Below are 16,220 nucleotides of genomic sequence, written 5' to 3' on the forward strand. Positions count from 1 at the left end.
AAGCTTGAAGTGAGGTGAGGTCTAACCTAGGCAATGTGACCTGGTCCAAGAAAGAGGTAGCTTCAGATATGTCTATAGGGTCCGGGCCATACAGAGTCTGATAGAATTGTTCTAAAACGTGTATAATGTCTAGAGGGTCCGTTTTCAGCATTCCCTGTGCATCTCTCAGGGACGTAAAAAGAGTAGGTGTGAACGGTTTATTGCACAACCTTGCTAACAATTTGCCTGGCTTATTGCCAAATTTATGAAAATGCAGGTCATTGTACAATTTGTGTATGGACTCTTGGGCAGCAGCCCACATGTCAAATTGATGCTTGGCCTCTGACCATGCAGTTCTATGTTCATGGGAATTTAGATTTGCTAGATCTTGCTGTGCTTGTCTTAAACAGAGACTTGCTGCTGAATAATTGCGAAGAAGGTTTTTCTTGTATGTAGAAGTGAACGCTATGATTCTGCCACGTAAGACCGCTTTGCCTGTCTCCCAAAAAAGGTTGGGATCTGATTGATGTTCTGCATTTGTTTCACAAAACTCGCTCCATGCAGTATTCAGTAGTTGAAGCAAGTCCCGATTGTGTGCTAGAAAAGAGGGGAAACGCCAGATACGTGGGTGGTGATTATTTTGCGCGTGTCGTATGTAAATAGAAATCGGGGAGTGATCGGAGATCACTATATCATGTATCTCAGAATCTGAGATGTTTTGTAAAAGCGCGTGATTAACAAAGAAATAATCAATTCTGGACAGAGTATGATGTACCGGAGAGAAGAACGTGAATTCCCTCCCCTCTGGGTGAGTCAATCGCCACACATCTGTGAAATGCAGCGACTCTGTGAAGTTGTGTAGTAATGAAGGTGTTAATGTATAAAAGGTTTTTGTTTATCTTCCCGTATGTCCATACATTGATTGAAGTCACCTCCTACTAGTACAGGGAGGTGTAAAAAATTGGACAATTTTGAGGACAAATCTTGAAAAAAAGGTTTGGGCGAGGAGTTTGGGGCGTATGTATTGGCCAACACTAAAGGGGAGGAGTCTAGCATGACATGTGCTACAACATACCGGCCCTCCTCATCTGTGACTAACTGGACAATGTCCGGTGTAAGACGTTTATGAAAAAGGATAAGCACCCCTGCTTTGCCAGAGGGAGATGGTGATCCCCATACCTGTCCCACCCACAATTTTTTCATACGTATAAGATCCGTTTGGGTGAGGTGAGTTTCCTGAAGGAGTTTAATATCCGCCTTTATGCGTTTTAAATGCCTAAGAATGGCCATGCATTTATGCGGCGATCTCAGGCCCTTAACATTCCAAGAGATCACCCGAAGCATAAAGAACTAGGTGTAGAGATGATCAGAAAAGTATCTAAATCGAGCTTAGCTAGCCGTCGATCCGTGAAATCAGTCCCATGGTCTGTGTCCCCTTGACTCTGTATGAGAGGAAGAGGCGTTGTGGGATCTCCGAGTAATAAGAAAGAAAGATAAAGAGAAAGAGAGGGAGGGAGAAGGGGGTGAGAACATACAATAATCCGACCGACCCAACATGGGGCGCTCAGAAAAACAAAAAGAACGATAAACTGCATAGTTATCCTGGACTTCACATTATTCCGCATGTGATCTCCTTTCAGTAGCCTGCGTTACTGGAAATGATGGGTTGTAGATCCCGCAACAAGGAGGTGTATAAACAGAGAGGAGAAAGGTAGAGCCCCCTATGGAAGCATAGGCCATTAGTGAAGGTGGGAAGGGATCAGATCACCCCATCATCTATGGCAGCGCAGCAACCAAAGATGTAATAACACAGTGTAGACAGGTTAAAAAACAAGCTATGAGAAGCATGAGAAAGCAATTCCAAAGAGGGCAAACTTAAACATCGTAGTTAACCGATACTAATGCACTTAAACTAGGCTTTGTCAATAGGTAAGGAAGATCAATTTATAGATTAGCCAGTAACGTGTGACTCAGCCGTCAGGGTGATCTTTGGTTTGTTGATGCACGGTTAATGCGTTGGCGTTTCGGTGGGTCCTTTCTGGGACTGCGTTGGTCTCGCGGGCCAAGATCTCGTGGCGGTTGTTGAGGACCACCGGCATCAAGAATGTTGCTTTGCAAGTAAAGAAGGGCTTCCTCTGGGTGCGCAAATGATTTGGATTCCCCCGCAGGAGTAGTGAAGCGAAATGTGTAGCAGGGTAGGCAAGGGTAAAATTTACCCCTTTCTGAAATAGTGTAGTACAAATTGACTGGAATGATTTGCGTTTGCGAGAAACTTCTGGCGAATAATCAGCAAACAATAAAAGCTTGTGCCCATCCAGTTGCAGGGATCGTGAGTTACGAAACGAGTTGGGAATGGCCACTTGGTCAGCGTAATTTAGATATTTAGCGATTATGGACCGTGGCGTACGTCGGTCGTTTGATGGGGCACCCAGCCTATGCGCCCTTTCAACTTGGAAGTGTGTCGTAATTACCAATGTTGCGGGTATACGTTTAGAGCAGATTTCAGACAGCTGACCTGAACTGCAAGATTCTGGAAGGCCCACCACCCGTAAATTGTGCCTACGTGAACGGCTCTCTAAATCATCCAGCTTTTCTAGGATGGCTTGCTGCTCACGTTTGGCTTGTGTAGCACTTGCCTGCATAGCTTGGCATTCATCCTCTAAGTCAGAAAGGCGTTGTTCAACTTCAGTTATGCGTTTGGCATTTTCTCCCAAATCTCTTCTAAGCTGTTCTATTCCCTGGTTCACTGCTCTGTCTACTGCTTGTGTAATGTTTGGTAGCAACAGAGAAGCAACAGCCTGTGCGATTTGCTCATCTTGGTCCGCGGGACTACTATGATCAGCATGTCCTTGCAAGATAATGTGGGGTGGCTGTGCCTCTCTCCTACCTGATCCTGACCCTGGATCTGGGTCTGGCCCTCGTTCTATCTCCATGCTGGCCATCAGGGTAGAGGAGCTGTGGCTGCTGCGCTGTGTAGCTGGCTCAGGTAAGTGTAAGCTGCTATCTGCAGTATCTGCAGCGTTGTCAGCGGTGGCCATCTTGGCTGCACGAATGGGAGATCTGTCCCTCTGCATGCAGGGAGCGGGATCCTGGCCGGGTGCTGCCGCCCGCAAATACCGCTCCATAGCTGGTCGGGAGCGGGGGAGGCGGGGGGGACTCCGTGCCGTGTATCGCAGCCCTCCGGTGCAGGAGGCTGTATTTATATACAGAACGCTCCGGAGCCACGGGATGTCTTCCCTACCCCATGCAGCGCCGGAACCGGAAGTCTCTTTTAATTTTTTTAATTAATATCAGTGTCAGTTAGTGGGAGAATTCAAAAAAAAAAAAAAAAAGCAAATTGCGCACTATGGTTTCTGGGCTGCACTACGGGTACAAGCAACTGCTAACATACACACATGATATCATCAATAAAAAAAAATCAGGAGATATCCATTACCATTTACCATCAAAGGGAAACCCAATTTGTCCTGGAAAAAAAATGTGTAATCCACCTGGATGCACAAAGTATTTGTGATGATCTTTGCTAACACATGTCAAAGTTGCAAAATTATTTTTGGGTGTTAAGATTTGTTTTACCCTTAGGCATAAAGGGGTTAAAAAAGAAGAGTGGTATGCTGTGAGAGCACTGTAGTTTAATTTCCAGTATTGCAGTATTTGGTTACTTACTAGAGGCCCTGAAACTGCTGCTGTGATTTCACAGAAGTCAGAAGTGTGGGATCTCCAGGGGCACTCTCTTCAATATGCACAAGTCTGAGCTCCCTCAGGAATTAATTATGGTGAGTGCCACACACACATCTACTTTATTTGAACCCTTATATATCTCTCTACAACTCCACCCCCCCCCCCACTCCCGGTGTAGCCCATTATCCCCAGCTCACTGAACATCACGCCTTAGCCAGACCTTCATCTCTGTGGAAGCTGGACATCTTCTTGCAAAGTGTTCTCTGAATGATGCCGGTACTGTTGGGGCAAACATTTGAAAAAAAAAAATACGACCTCAGTCTTACTAAGCTTGAGAATCACTACTCTAGAGCAGGGGTGGGCAACCTGCGGCTCTCCAGCTGTAGCAGGACTACAAGTTCCATCATGCCCCTGCAAGTCATAGCTGTACTGTCAGTTTTGAGATGTCTCATGGGACCTTTAGAGTCATGCTTGTAACTTCCGGTCTTTGCAATGCCTCATGGGAAATGTAGTTCCACAACAGCTGGAGAGCCTCAGGTTGTCCGCCCCTGCAATAGAGGATGGGATGTAGGTAAAAAAGAATGCATCATCAAGAACACATGGGGAACGATGATGCCTGAAGAAGGCCAAAGGATGCTTATCTGGGCACACTATTATGATCACTTATTTCACAGGCAGCAACTTAATTTTACTAAGACTGCAGTGAGGATATGGCACTGTAAAGGTGGTAAATTAAAGTGTTTTCTAGGGGGTTCTCAATTGGGAATAGCCCCTTAGATACTTTTTTCCCTATGTTTTTGTGCTTTTCCACTGGGAGGTAACAATCTCAAAATTGTGTTATTGCTCAAGGCATTTGTGCCCATAAATCACGCTATTCCACCTACAAACTCCCTGTTTCTATGGATATTTCCCAGAATAATGAAGAAAAGGAAAAATTAAAGTACTGCTAAACCTTAACTGCATGTCATTTAGTTTGAAAAACCACTCTGTGTGATAAATGTTACCATTGTTTTAATAATAACATTTTTGCTTTTAACTTTTTTTCATAAATTTTTTTTCATCCCAGTACCATTTATCTCCTATACTCTATAGCCACTTCTGTCCACATAGACTTGCTCCGGCACCATTTGCACATCACTAATCTGGACTGACTTTCTATGATAGAGATAGAAGTGATCATGTCTGTAGGAATGTGTTTTGGCATGGGAGCTTGTAGCTTCCACTAACTTTGCACATGCCAGGGTAACAGCACAAGCACAATTGGGAGACAGTTGTTGCCCCATTAAAAGGACATGTCTCAATAAGGACCTTAATGCCAGTTTCATTAGGTTTTCCTATATTTAACACAACTTTAATTAACAAATTAAATCTTACATGATAAATTCATGAGTAGGTTTAGATGTACTTTAAAGACCTGCCATGAGTTGGCTTTTAGGATATTTTACATCTATTCCTGACAAGTTCCAAATTTTTCAGAAATTAAACAGGGATTTTTGAGATCTGTGCTAATTACTATTTGTTATTATGGATTTACTAGGAAATAAACGCATTACCTGCACTTTCCACAAGATGGCAAGACGATCCCAGCCTGCAGATACTATATACTTTGAATCTGGGCTGAAGCACACTGTTTCCACACTTTTGCTGTGATCTAAAATGTTTTGGATATATAGAAGAAGTGGGTTTAAAGGCAAATTTGTCTTTATTAGATTTTGTATCAAATTAAACAATACATGGCAAGAAAATAATAACATCGACAATGGAATGGGCAAAAAAAACAACAACATAGGTATCAGTATGATCCATGGGATGAAGGAAGATGAATCCAAACATAGATACAAGGGGGGCATCCCCAGACAGGCGATATTCAACAATAATGAGATAATTCCATAAAACCAAGTGAATACACCCAGACAAAGAAAAGGAGAGAAGAAAGAGAAAAGAAAAAAAAGGGGGGGGAGGAAAAAGGGGAAGGGAGACACCAGATGTAAAGATATTGAAGGAAGAGAGGAAAGCAAAAGAAGAGGGTCGGGAGACGGACACGGCAACAAGTGGAGACAAGGTTATCATCCATCAGTATCCCATCAGAATGATCCCACCTGTCGCACCCCAATACGGACCGCAGGGCTACACTGATGAACATGCTAGAATGAAAAAGACTCGGGGGAGTAGGGCACAACTCCATTAAGGCACGACAGGGAAACACAAATCTCGGAGAGACAAAGAGGAGGAGAAATGGAGTCAGTCCGACCACAGCAACTTATGTTTATCGTAGGTATCATTGCCAAATGCCAGCATTTCCTCCATACGCATGGTATCATTAAGTACAGAGACCCACAGTGGAAGAGACGGGGGAGTAGTCGACTTCCAAAAGAGAGGTGTCAATTGGCGGGCCGCGGATAGAAAGAAGCACACCAAATTTTTCTTCTGCGCAGCCAGCGAGCCTGTAATATAGAGGAGAGCAATTTCCAGCAAGGGGGCCAAGGACTCACCATAGATCTTGTCATATATAGCAAAGACCTGTCGCCAGAAGGGTTGTATTAGGTCGCAATCCCACCAGATATGGAGCTGTGTGCCAACAGCTTTAGTACAGCACCAGCATAGATTAGATGTAGAAGGAAATATTTTGGGTAGGGAGAGGGGGTCCTGTATCGAGAAAGGAGCTTAAAGTTCTTTTCTTGTGAATAACAAGAAATAGTCGATTTATGAGTGAAGTGGAACGACGTGGACCAGTCTGCAGCCGAGATGTCTTTACCTATATCCCGAGCCCACGCCTTGGTGTAGGGAGGGAGATCGGAATGAAGAGCATTGTGCAGTACTTTATATAGGGAGGCTAGGACATGTCTAGGCAGATTAAGCGGCTGTGCTCCCTCTCTAAACTCAGTAAGTGGACGATAAATGTCGGAAGAAGAGTGTAGGTGTTTGCAAAATGTGGATAAATGTAAAGTGGTCAACCAATCCCCAGGTCCGCCCAGAAGGAGCGGAAGACCTGATTGAGGGCAAATAAAGTCTCGAGCTACAGGCCATAAGATGCGCGTAAAGGGACCGATGACAGAAGAGCCCAACCCCTGAGGAAGAGCAGGGTTGTGAAATAGGGGTGATAAGGGAGAGGGATCAGATGATAAAAGAGCAACAATGCCCCGTTGGTACCACAATTGCAATACAGCGACAGTCAACGGGGACAGGCCGAGAAAACGCCGGTGGTCTTGATTATAGCCCCATTGCAAAGCCCGAAGGTCAACCGAAGACAAATCTTGTTCAATCATACAAGAGGCTTTATGGAAGGGCCTGGGAAACCAGTCAAGCGTCCGGGCTTGCAATGTAGCTCTATAGTATAGTTCACAGTCTGGTAAACCCACTCCGCCTCCGGATTTCGGGTACGTAAGTACCCTATATTTTACCTGTGAGAAACCATGGCGCCAAATAAATCTAATTGAAAGGGAATGTAGGGAAAGGAAGAAACTCTTAGGGACAGTAATTGGTACAGTCTGGAAAACGTATAGTAACTTCAGTAGGGTATCCATTTTGAGGGTGTTGATAAGGTCGAACCAGGGCAGAGCCGAAGCACCCCAGGATGCCAGATCCTTTCGGATACGAGAAAGCAAGGGTAAGTAATTAAGGGAATACAGAGCAGTAAGGTCAGCAGGAATCATAATCCCTAGACACTTAATAGCCTTTGGGCGCCATTGAAAAGAGAAAAAGTTCACCAACACATGGACAGGTAACGATACATTCAAGGCCTCTGTTTTAGAGATCTTAAGTTTGAAGTTACTGAAGAGACTGAATCTGCGGAATTAATGAAAAAGACTGGGGAGTGATATAAGTGGTTGTTGGATGTATACTAGAAGGTCACCTGTGTATAAAGACAGTTTGTGATGCGCAGAGGGAGTGTGGATGCCCAAAATTGAGTCATTCGCTCGTATGGCTCTCGCAAGATGTTCCATTACCAAGACAAAAAGAAGAGGTGAGAGTGGGCAACCCTGTCTAGTCCCATTCAAAATGGGGAAGGATAAAGAGACCGTACCATTCACCAGGACAGACACCGAGGGGCGAGATTAGAGGGACATAATCCGAGCAAGGAACCACGAGCCTAAACCTGTTCAAATCTGTTCTAAGGTAAGACGTAGAAAACGCCAATCAACGCGATCAAATGCCTTCTCAGTGTCAAATGAAAGGAGGCAAGCCTTTAAGCCATGTTGTTTGATATAAGAGATAAGATGGATAGTTTTAGAAGTATTATCCCTAGCTTCACGACCTGGGACAAAACCAACCTGATCACAATGGACCAAGGTTGGTAAAAAAGGGGAGAGGTGGTTCGCCAAAAGTTTAGCAAACAGCTTAACATCTAGGTTAAGTAGAGAGATTGGGCGGTAGCTACCGCAAAGAGAAGGATCTTTATCTGGCTCTGGGATAACCGAAATGTTGGCGGACAAAAAGGCTGATTAAGGCACATTCAGATCGTCAATGATATTAAAAGCTTGGGCCAAAAGCGGGGCCAGTGGGGCAGCAAACGTTTTGTAAAAGGGAGGGGTAAACCCATCCGGGCCCGGGCACTTAACAGTTTTCTTGGCCTTGATCGCCGTAATGTATTGGGACATAACTGTAAGAGAAGAAGCGGGTTGAGCATCAGGATGCACCGAGGATAGATTATAGAGTCGAGAATAGTAACGCTCGAACACAGATGAAATTCCCCGATTATGATAAAGTTTAGTATTGTCAGGCGCCTTGATGGGTGGGGGTGGAGTACACGTGCCAGGTGTTGACCACATTTATTTGCTAGGGAGTAGTGAGTGTTGCGTGCTTTGTCTCGTGCAACAAGAGAGGAAGAATCTAAAAGTTGGAGTAAATCTCTGCGAGCATTAGTTAAGTCCACCGAAATCCTCGGGTCCAACGTGCTTTTGTGAGAAGATTCCAGGCGCGCAATGAGTGAAAACAAGTGATTCACCTCCATCATTCGAGCCTTTTTTAAACAAGAGCCATGTTTAATAAGAACCCCTCTAAGAACACATTTAAGAGTCTCCCATTGATTGAGAGGTCCGGTTGTGTCCGATGAGTGATCAAGAACAAAATGTTGAATAGTCTGCACAACCTCCTTGACACACAAAGAATCCTTGAGCAGAGTATCATTCAAGTGCCAAGAAAAGTGGCGCAAAGATGATGGTCGGTCCTGAATCATAAGATGTATTGGGGCATGGTCAGACCACAGGAAATGACCGACAGAGGAAGAAGTCGGACAATCTAGGAAAGACTGTGACACAAAGAAATAGTCAATACGACTGTATGACACGTGAGCTGCAGAACAATAACTATAGTCTTGCTCCGAAGGGTGTTGGATTTGCCAAACATCCACTAAGTGTAAGTCATGCAGGCATGACTTAATAAGAGATAAGACAGATGAAGGGAGAGAAGATTTACCCATGGAAGTGTCCAGGTCTGGAGAGAGAGATATGTTGAAGTCCCCCAAAATCGGACAGCTTAGAGAGGACCATTACAAGAAATGGAGCCTGATATTACATTCGCCACCGTGAAAACAAAATCTTGGAACTTTAATTTGAGGAAGAGGTAGCGCCCAACTGGGTCTATTAGTGAGTCCAAGACCTCTGGGCCAAAGGTATGATGAAAAGCCACTGACACCCCTTAGACCTAGCCAGCGGATTAGTACTATGATACCATTGAGTATAATAACGATTGTGGAGGACTGGGATACCATCGGTGCGAAAATGAGTCTCCTGAAGGAGCAATATCTGCGAGCCATGTTTATGGAAATGATAGAGCATCTGGCCCCGCTTCTCTGGGGTGTTAAAGCCCCTACAATTAATAGAGGAAAATTTAATTGGAGTCATATTCATTTGTAGTGGATCAAATAGGAAAAAAACTTGTTACCAACAGTGCTTCGCAAAACCGCCCCCAACCCCGAGAAAAAGAGAGAAAAAAAAAGAGCAGAAAGAATGAAAAGAAGAAAAAACTAATAGACAGACAAGCTGTCCAAAAAACATACAGTGTGGTACAACACAGTACACTGAAGACCTAGGTGGGGAACATCAAAGGCGCATGTATCTGATCCTGACCCAGGCCTCCCACAGGCAAATAATAACTTTGAGGAAGGTCCCCCTCAGACGAGGATGACCCCCCTCATAAAACATATTCAATGAACCCTCAAACAGGCATGAAAAAACGAGACTCCACCCTCGACAAATAAACATATAAACATAACCTGGCACTAACCAGGCGTAGATGAGGTACATGGTGGGAGGGCCCAAGGCCCGTAAGACCATGGCCGGAGGCACCCCAGTCCGCCGCAGCAAGCGGGGGCGGTGTCACCTAAGAACTAACCCCGAGCCACAGCCCCAGGGCCCAAAAGGCAACAGGCACAAATATGTCACAGAACCAACAGGAGTAACCAAGAGAAGGCAAATAACTTGTAAAAAATAGGAAAAAGGGTTAAACGTCCCGAAGAAGTGGGTTTAAACTACTGCCCAAGCTGTCAGTATTAGATGTCACTCATGTATCACTGTATGTATGAGGTGTTTATGATTCTTTTTTTTAGATAATTTTATTGTTGTTAATGTACACTTATATCTTAATCTGGGGTGACACCAGCAAACACACATGCTGCCCGTAAGGCACCATCCTTCTCTAATACATTGTACACAGTTATCTGTATCCTGCACACCCCAGCAACGGGAGCAGAGAGAAACTAATGGTAAAGGGATTTGGATATGCCTTACAGGGAATACAACTATACCATGAAAGAAAAATAATCAACCTTATTAAAAATTTAAGAACATTATAGACAATAATAAAAATTCATCAGTGCCAACTTTCCATCAAAATAATGACTCATATCACAATCATAACTTAAAAGTGTAAAATCTTGAATAGATGTCATAATTTCAAGCCATTTCCTGACCAGGTAATTTTTTGCTATTTGGCGCTGTGCTAATTGAACTGGTAATTGTGCTGTCATGAAACACTGTACCCAAACAAAATTTATGTCCTTATTTTCAAACAAATAGATCTTTCTTTTGGTGGTATTTGATAAACACTGGGTTTTTTATTTTTTGCGATACAAATCAAAAAAGACAAAAATTTTGAAAAAAAACCTGTTTCTGTTATAAAAAATATCCAATAAACTCAAATTTAGTCAAAACTTTGGGCCAAAATGTATTCTGCTACATGTCTTTGGTAAAAAAAAATCTCGAAACATTATTTTTATTGGTTTGTGTGAAGGTTATAGCGGCTACAAACTATAGTATATACAGTATATTGGAATTTACTCCGCTTTTACTTTCTGACTGCCTATCACATTTTTTGAGGTGCTAAAATGCCAGGAAAGTACAAACAAACCCCGCATGACTCCTTTTTGGAAAGTAGACACCCCAAGAAATTTTCTGAAAGTCATGTTGAGCCCATGAAAGATTTTTTTTTTGCCAGAAATTTTTACAAAATGACAAAACATTTTTTTTTTTACACAAAGTTGTCACATAAATGATATATTGTCATGGGTATATGTGGACTAACACCCCAAAATATATTCTGCTTCTTCTCCTCAGTATGGCGATACCATTTCCTCATGTAACTTCCTCACTACCTATCACAATTTGATTAGAGGCATGGTGAGTATTTTGCAGATATAACTTTTCACAGGGTTTTGAAAAAGAACAGAAAAAAAATGCATTTTTGTTTTTTTTCTTAATTTTCCAAACACTTGTGGCAACAAATCAGATCTACAAAATACTCATCATGCCCCTTAGCAAATACCTTGGAGTGTCTACTATCCAAAAAGGGGTCATTTGGGGGGGGGGCCTTTACTATCCTGGAATTTTATGCCCAACATTAGAAGCTTATACCATACATCACCCACTCTTATAACAACTTGAAAACCAAGCCTTTTTGGACACTCTTTATTTACATAAGAAAAACTGTTTTTTTGCTAGAAAATTACTGTGAACCCCCAAATATTATATATTTTTTAAAGAGGCGCTAGAAAATAAATTGGTGGGATTTACACATTTTTGTTACACAGTATTTGTACAACGATTCTTCAAACACAATTTAAAAAAAAAATATATACACTTTTTTTGAAGTTTTAATGCACAAAACAACAGTATATTGCCCAATTGTTTGATAAAATATAAAGAGGATGTTAGGCAGAATAAACAGATACCAAACACATGACATGCTTTAAAATTGTACACACCCATGCAACAGTGGCAAACTATGTAAAGCTACCACTTTAGATATACACAGGAGGTCTAATGCTAGAATTACTGCCCTCAATCTGATGTTCACATTGATACTTCACATGCATGGCGAAATATCTGTTTGCATACAGACACTGAACCGACGCTTGTGTTCGTCTTTGCGCGAGCGGGAGAAGGGGTGGGTGTAACAGCGTATACCCAGAGATGGACGCGGTTCAACCATTTTGGCTTCAACCTCCATCTTGGCAAAGGGATTACCCTCCTGACAAATATATTTCTCCCTCATTCTTCCCCCCTCTCTATCGGAGAGGCCCAGCGGCATTTGGCCAGATGTGTGTGAGTTAGGAATGTCACAGGAGGGTCATAGGAGCTATAAAGCCCCCAAGGGAGCCGGGGCCTCCCTGTCCTAAGAACCTGCAAATTGTAACACTTCGGAAGAGATAAGGCAAGCTTTCCCAGGAGTTGAAAGAGATTCCAACCTAATAAACCTAACTCAGCATAGGTGACAGAATCAGATAACCTTTGTTAAAATCCATGTTTCCCCTATGTCTCATATCTTGGAATATGAGAGACTTACATAAAAACCAGGCATATCGTCAGATGGGCGATGAGCAGGCGAACAGTTTGATGGGTCACTCGCCTTGTCTCGGACACATAGGAAAGCAGAAAAATAGATCTCGTGAACCGTTCAGTGTATAATTTCATAATTCATATCTAATCAATCCTCAGACTTGTCTGCATAATAATCTACCTGCGGGTGGAATGTCACTTGTGCAGGTGGAAAGTTATGGGCCAAAATATGAGTTACGGGAGATTTTGGCTCTAGTTGAGGTATCCACCCATACCTCCACGCCCTAAGCGGGGTATTGGTCCCTGACTTCAGAGACACCCCCTGCTGGGGACTACAAAATAGACTGTCAGGCCTAGGAGTGTGAGTTGAAGAAGTCTCCCTTTTTAACATCAATACCACCTGGGGAGACCCATGCCCTTCTGCTCGGAAACTTGATCTGCTTAAATCCAAGGCTTAATGGCAAGTACCTTAACCCTTTCACCTTTCCCTGTTATCTCTTTGCTGTGCTGTTTTCTGTATATTTATATATATATTAGTTAAATTTTTTCTGTAAATATTTTTATTGCACCCGTTTGACCTTTTAATAATAAATCTTTCCTTCTGAAAAGTGTTGAACTGTTTCTACAGCTCTTTATTGCAATTTACGAATTCCTGCCTCTAAAAGGGCGCTACCGTGTTTGTTTAATCCTCTGTATAATCGGCCTGCAGTGACCGTGTTATGCAGACGATTATTTCAATCATTATAGTGGATAGCTGATAACCGGACCCAGTAACAATCAGTCATGCTGCCGGTACATAGATTGTGGTCCAATTAGCTGGAAAATCGTTGTGTAGGGTGCAGCTGGGTGTAGCATTGCTACGCACGTGACATCGCGGTTTTAGATCGGCTAGTCCTTCGGTCGCGAGTTTGGTGAGAAGGTCTGGGGTCTGACGCCGCGATCGTGACAGTGGGGGTCAGGGGTTATTTTTTTTAATTATTTATTTTGCTTTTTTTTCATGTATGAATGTAAATGTCCCCTATGATAGCAATAGGCAGGTACTCTTTTCTGAGAAATCTGGGGTCTATTAGACTCTAGATATCTTCTCTGCCCTTAAAGCATCTGATCACACCAAGATCAGTGTGATCAGTCGCTTTCCCAATTCTAAAATGATGCTGTTTTTATTTGAGAAAACCGAAATAGTGAAATGCTCCTAGCTTCCGATTTCTTAGAGTATAGAGATAATTGGAGCTATTCCGATTTCTGATCAGCTCTATGGTCAGCCGGGGGAAGCACCGGCTGCATTCTCAGGTTTTCCTGTGGAACGGGAGAGCCCATGAAAGCCGTGGAAGCCGTGGGGTTCGTCTCTTCCCACTGCTGGTAAAAGTGATCCAGTGGCTAATTAGCCACTAGGATTGCTTTTACATGAAAGCTGATCGCCAGCTGAAGTAAATGATACCAGGATGAAGCCTGTAGCTGCAGGCATCATCCCATTATAATCACTCAAAGTCCAGTGACATACCAGTACATTGCTGGTCCTCGTTGGGCATATATGTAACAGCAGAGAACATGGGCATATAATGAATCAGGTCTGTGGACCAATATGACCACAATTCATTCTTTTTTGTAATACCCATGTTGAGGGTTAGGTCCAAAAAAATTTTACATTCAGAAACCGTGACAGTTTTTCATGCAAATTGTCTGGCAAGAGGTGCATTTGGGTGGGCGGCAATGTATTGTTGTGTGTATAAATTGCTTTGGCCCGCAATCAATTCATACAAATCTGTGAAAAACAGGGTAGGGGCTAAACACTAGTGCTGGCTGATACTACTAATGCTGTGTTTTTGGGGACACTATACTAAGGAGGCAGTAGTATAGTTCTGTTCATGATCAATATATTGATCCGTACAAACATTATACTAGTAATGGTGGTGATCAGCAACCTATAGCATGAGTGCGATAATGTGCAGGCATTCTAACGCTAGCTGACCCTGGCTGGGAGGGGCGCTTACAGACCCTGACACTATTTGATGTCACTAGTAGCAGCAATACAGTGATCAGTGAAAAATTTTATATACTGACACTGTGCTAATGGCACTGGCTGGGTGACGAGGTGATCAAAGGGTTAATAGGGGCAATAAATGGGTTAAATGTGCTAATCTAATGTGTGTGTAAAATGTAGTGCGTTTACGCAGTGTGGTGTTCTCTATTCTCTCCCTGTACTGGCATAGGGGGCAACAGGGAGCGCAAGCACATCCGGAAATAGAATTCTACGCAAAGGTACATCACTTTGCCCAGAGCCATTGCTTGCCCACACATTGTGGGTGGGCGGTGGTCAAGTAGTTTAAAAAAACCCTTAAAATAATAAAAAAACCCTCAATATATTATTTTTATTTTTTAACATTATTTTTCTTGTTTAATTTTTTATATTTTGTTTTAAATCATTCATAAGAGTAGTGCAATGTTACCATAGTAACATTGTATTACTTGGGGGGGGGGGGTGATCAGGGTTTTTGGGGTTTTTTTACACTTTGCATTACAAAAGCAATAAAGATTATTGCTCTGCAATGCAATGCTTGCTTTGGACTGTCATGAATGGGTTAAGTTCATGAGAGTTCAAATTACATTGATCTGTAATTTGGCTCCAACTGGTTACATGATAAAGGGTGCTGTCATGTGTCACATGACTGTCATGTTGACTGTCATATGCCTTTAAATGTTTTCAGTGTTTTGTCTCTGCTCCTCCCTTTCCTTTAGTTTAGCTAATGCTGCATAGATAGCCCTCCCCCTCTCCAAGAGATGCATTGCAGTAAGCCTCATGGCATGGAGCAGGAAACAGCATGTTCTTTTGACCTATCGAATTTCATTGTTGTAAGATTCTCTCAGTTTATGAAATAAACTTCACAAGATCTACGAGATGTCATTCTCATTGAGTCACTGACTGTGGTATCCATCAGAGGTTGAAGTTATTGCTATCTCATCACAACTGTAAGTTACAGAGATCACACTATCAATGCTTAGATTGGAGCCAACAGAACAGGTGCTGTGATTGACCCATGTACCATATGAGAGCTGTGGGCCAGTCACAGCTCACCAGGAACAGAAGCAAAGATATTATGAATCAGATTGATTCATTAAAGCTTTGCTAGCATTGTGATCATGTGGTTGCATAGTGATCACATGATCACCGGGTCCACATTTCGCTGTGTCCGATAGACACAGTGGTTGCGGAGGGACATGTTGTGAAACCCAGTGTGCGTGCAGCACCTTCCCTGTGTTGGTACAGGCAGGGTGACATACCAGTATGTAACTTTGCCTGTAGCTGCTGTTCGTCTGCAGTAAAAGTACTGTGGGCAGTTTGCAAGTGGTAAATCTTAGGTAAGTATCATGTCAACGTGTCTCGCCATAAAAACAGGTTCATCAGGATCCAATGACAATTGATGTAACTCAACAGAAAGATAAATCATATATTATAATATAAATACATAAAAAAAGAAGATTATTAAAACAGCTATATATTTAATAATGAAATACATAGAGAACTACTGGTGTATAAAGAAGGTGGGGGAAAAAAACTAAATGAAAACCAAATCATCCTAAAACCCTAAACCTGCAGTCACAAAAAAAAACAAGGATATGGCCAACCCCCCAACATACCCCACCATATGGATCAAAAAGCCATGGGCAAACAGAATTAGACACAGGGACACAATGAGCAGTACTCTTATCTGTATATTAGCAAAACTATAAAAATCTTTATACCCACAGTGTCACTGAAGATTATTATGGATGGTTTGGTTTTTATTT

At 42.6% G+C, this 16,220-nt stretch overlaps 1 protein-coding gene across 1 annotated transcript in view; it reads right to left on the reverse strand.

Annotated features, from left to right (window-relative positions):
- Positions 1–16,220, reverse strand: part of WDR38 (WD repeat domain 38) — a 182,282-nt gene that overhangs the window by 134,593 nt on the left and 31,469 nt on the right. Inside the window, exon 4 of the mRNA XM_089693386.1 lies at positions 5,214–5,311. Within this exon, the coding sequence (XP_089549512.1) occupies positions 5,214–5,311 (98 nt within the window). The remainder of the gene's footprint in view (positions 1–5,213; positions 5,312–16,220) is intronic.

The sequence above is a fragment of the Staurois parvus genome, unplaced genomic scaffold, assembly GCF_062004578.1.
Source record: "Staurois parvus isolate SC_StPar_1 unplaced genomic scaffold, SC_StPar_1.0 ptg000630l, whole genome shotgun sequence".
NCBI classification, from domain to species: domain Eukaryota; kingdom Metazoa; phylum Chordata; class Amphibia; order Anura; family Ranidae; genus Staurois; species Staurois parvus.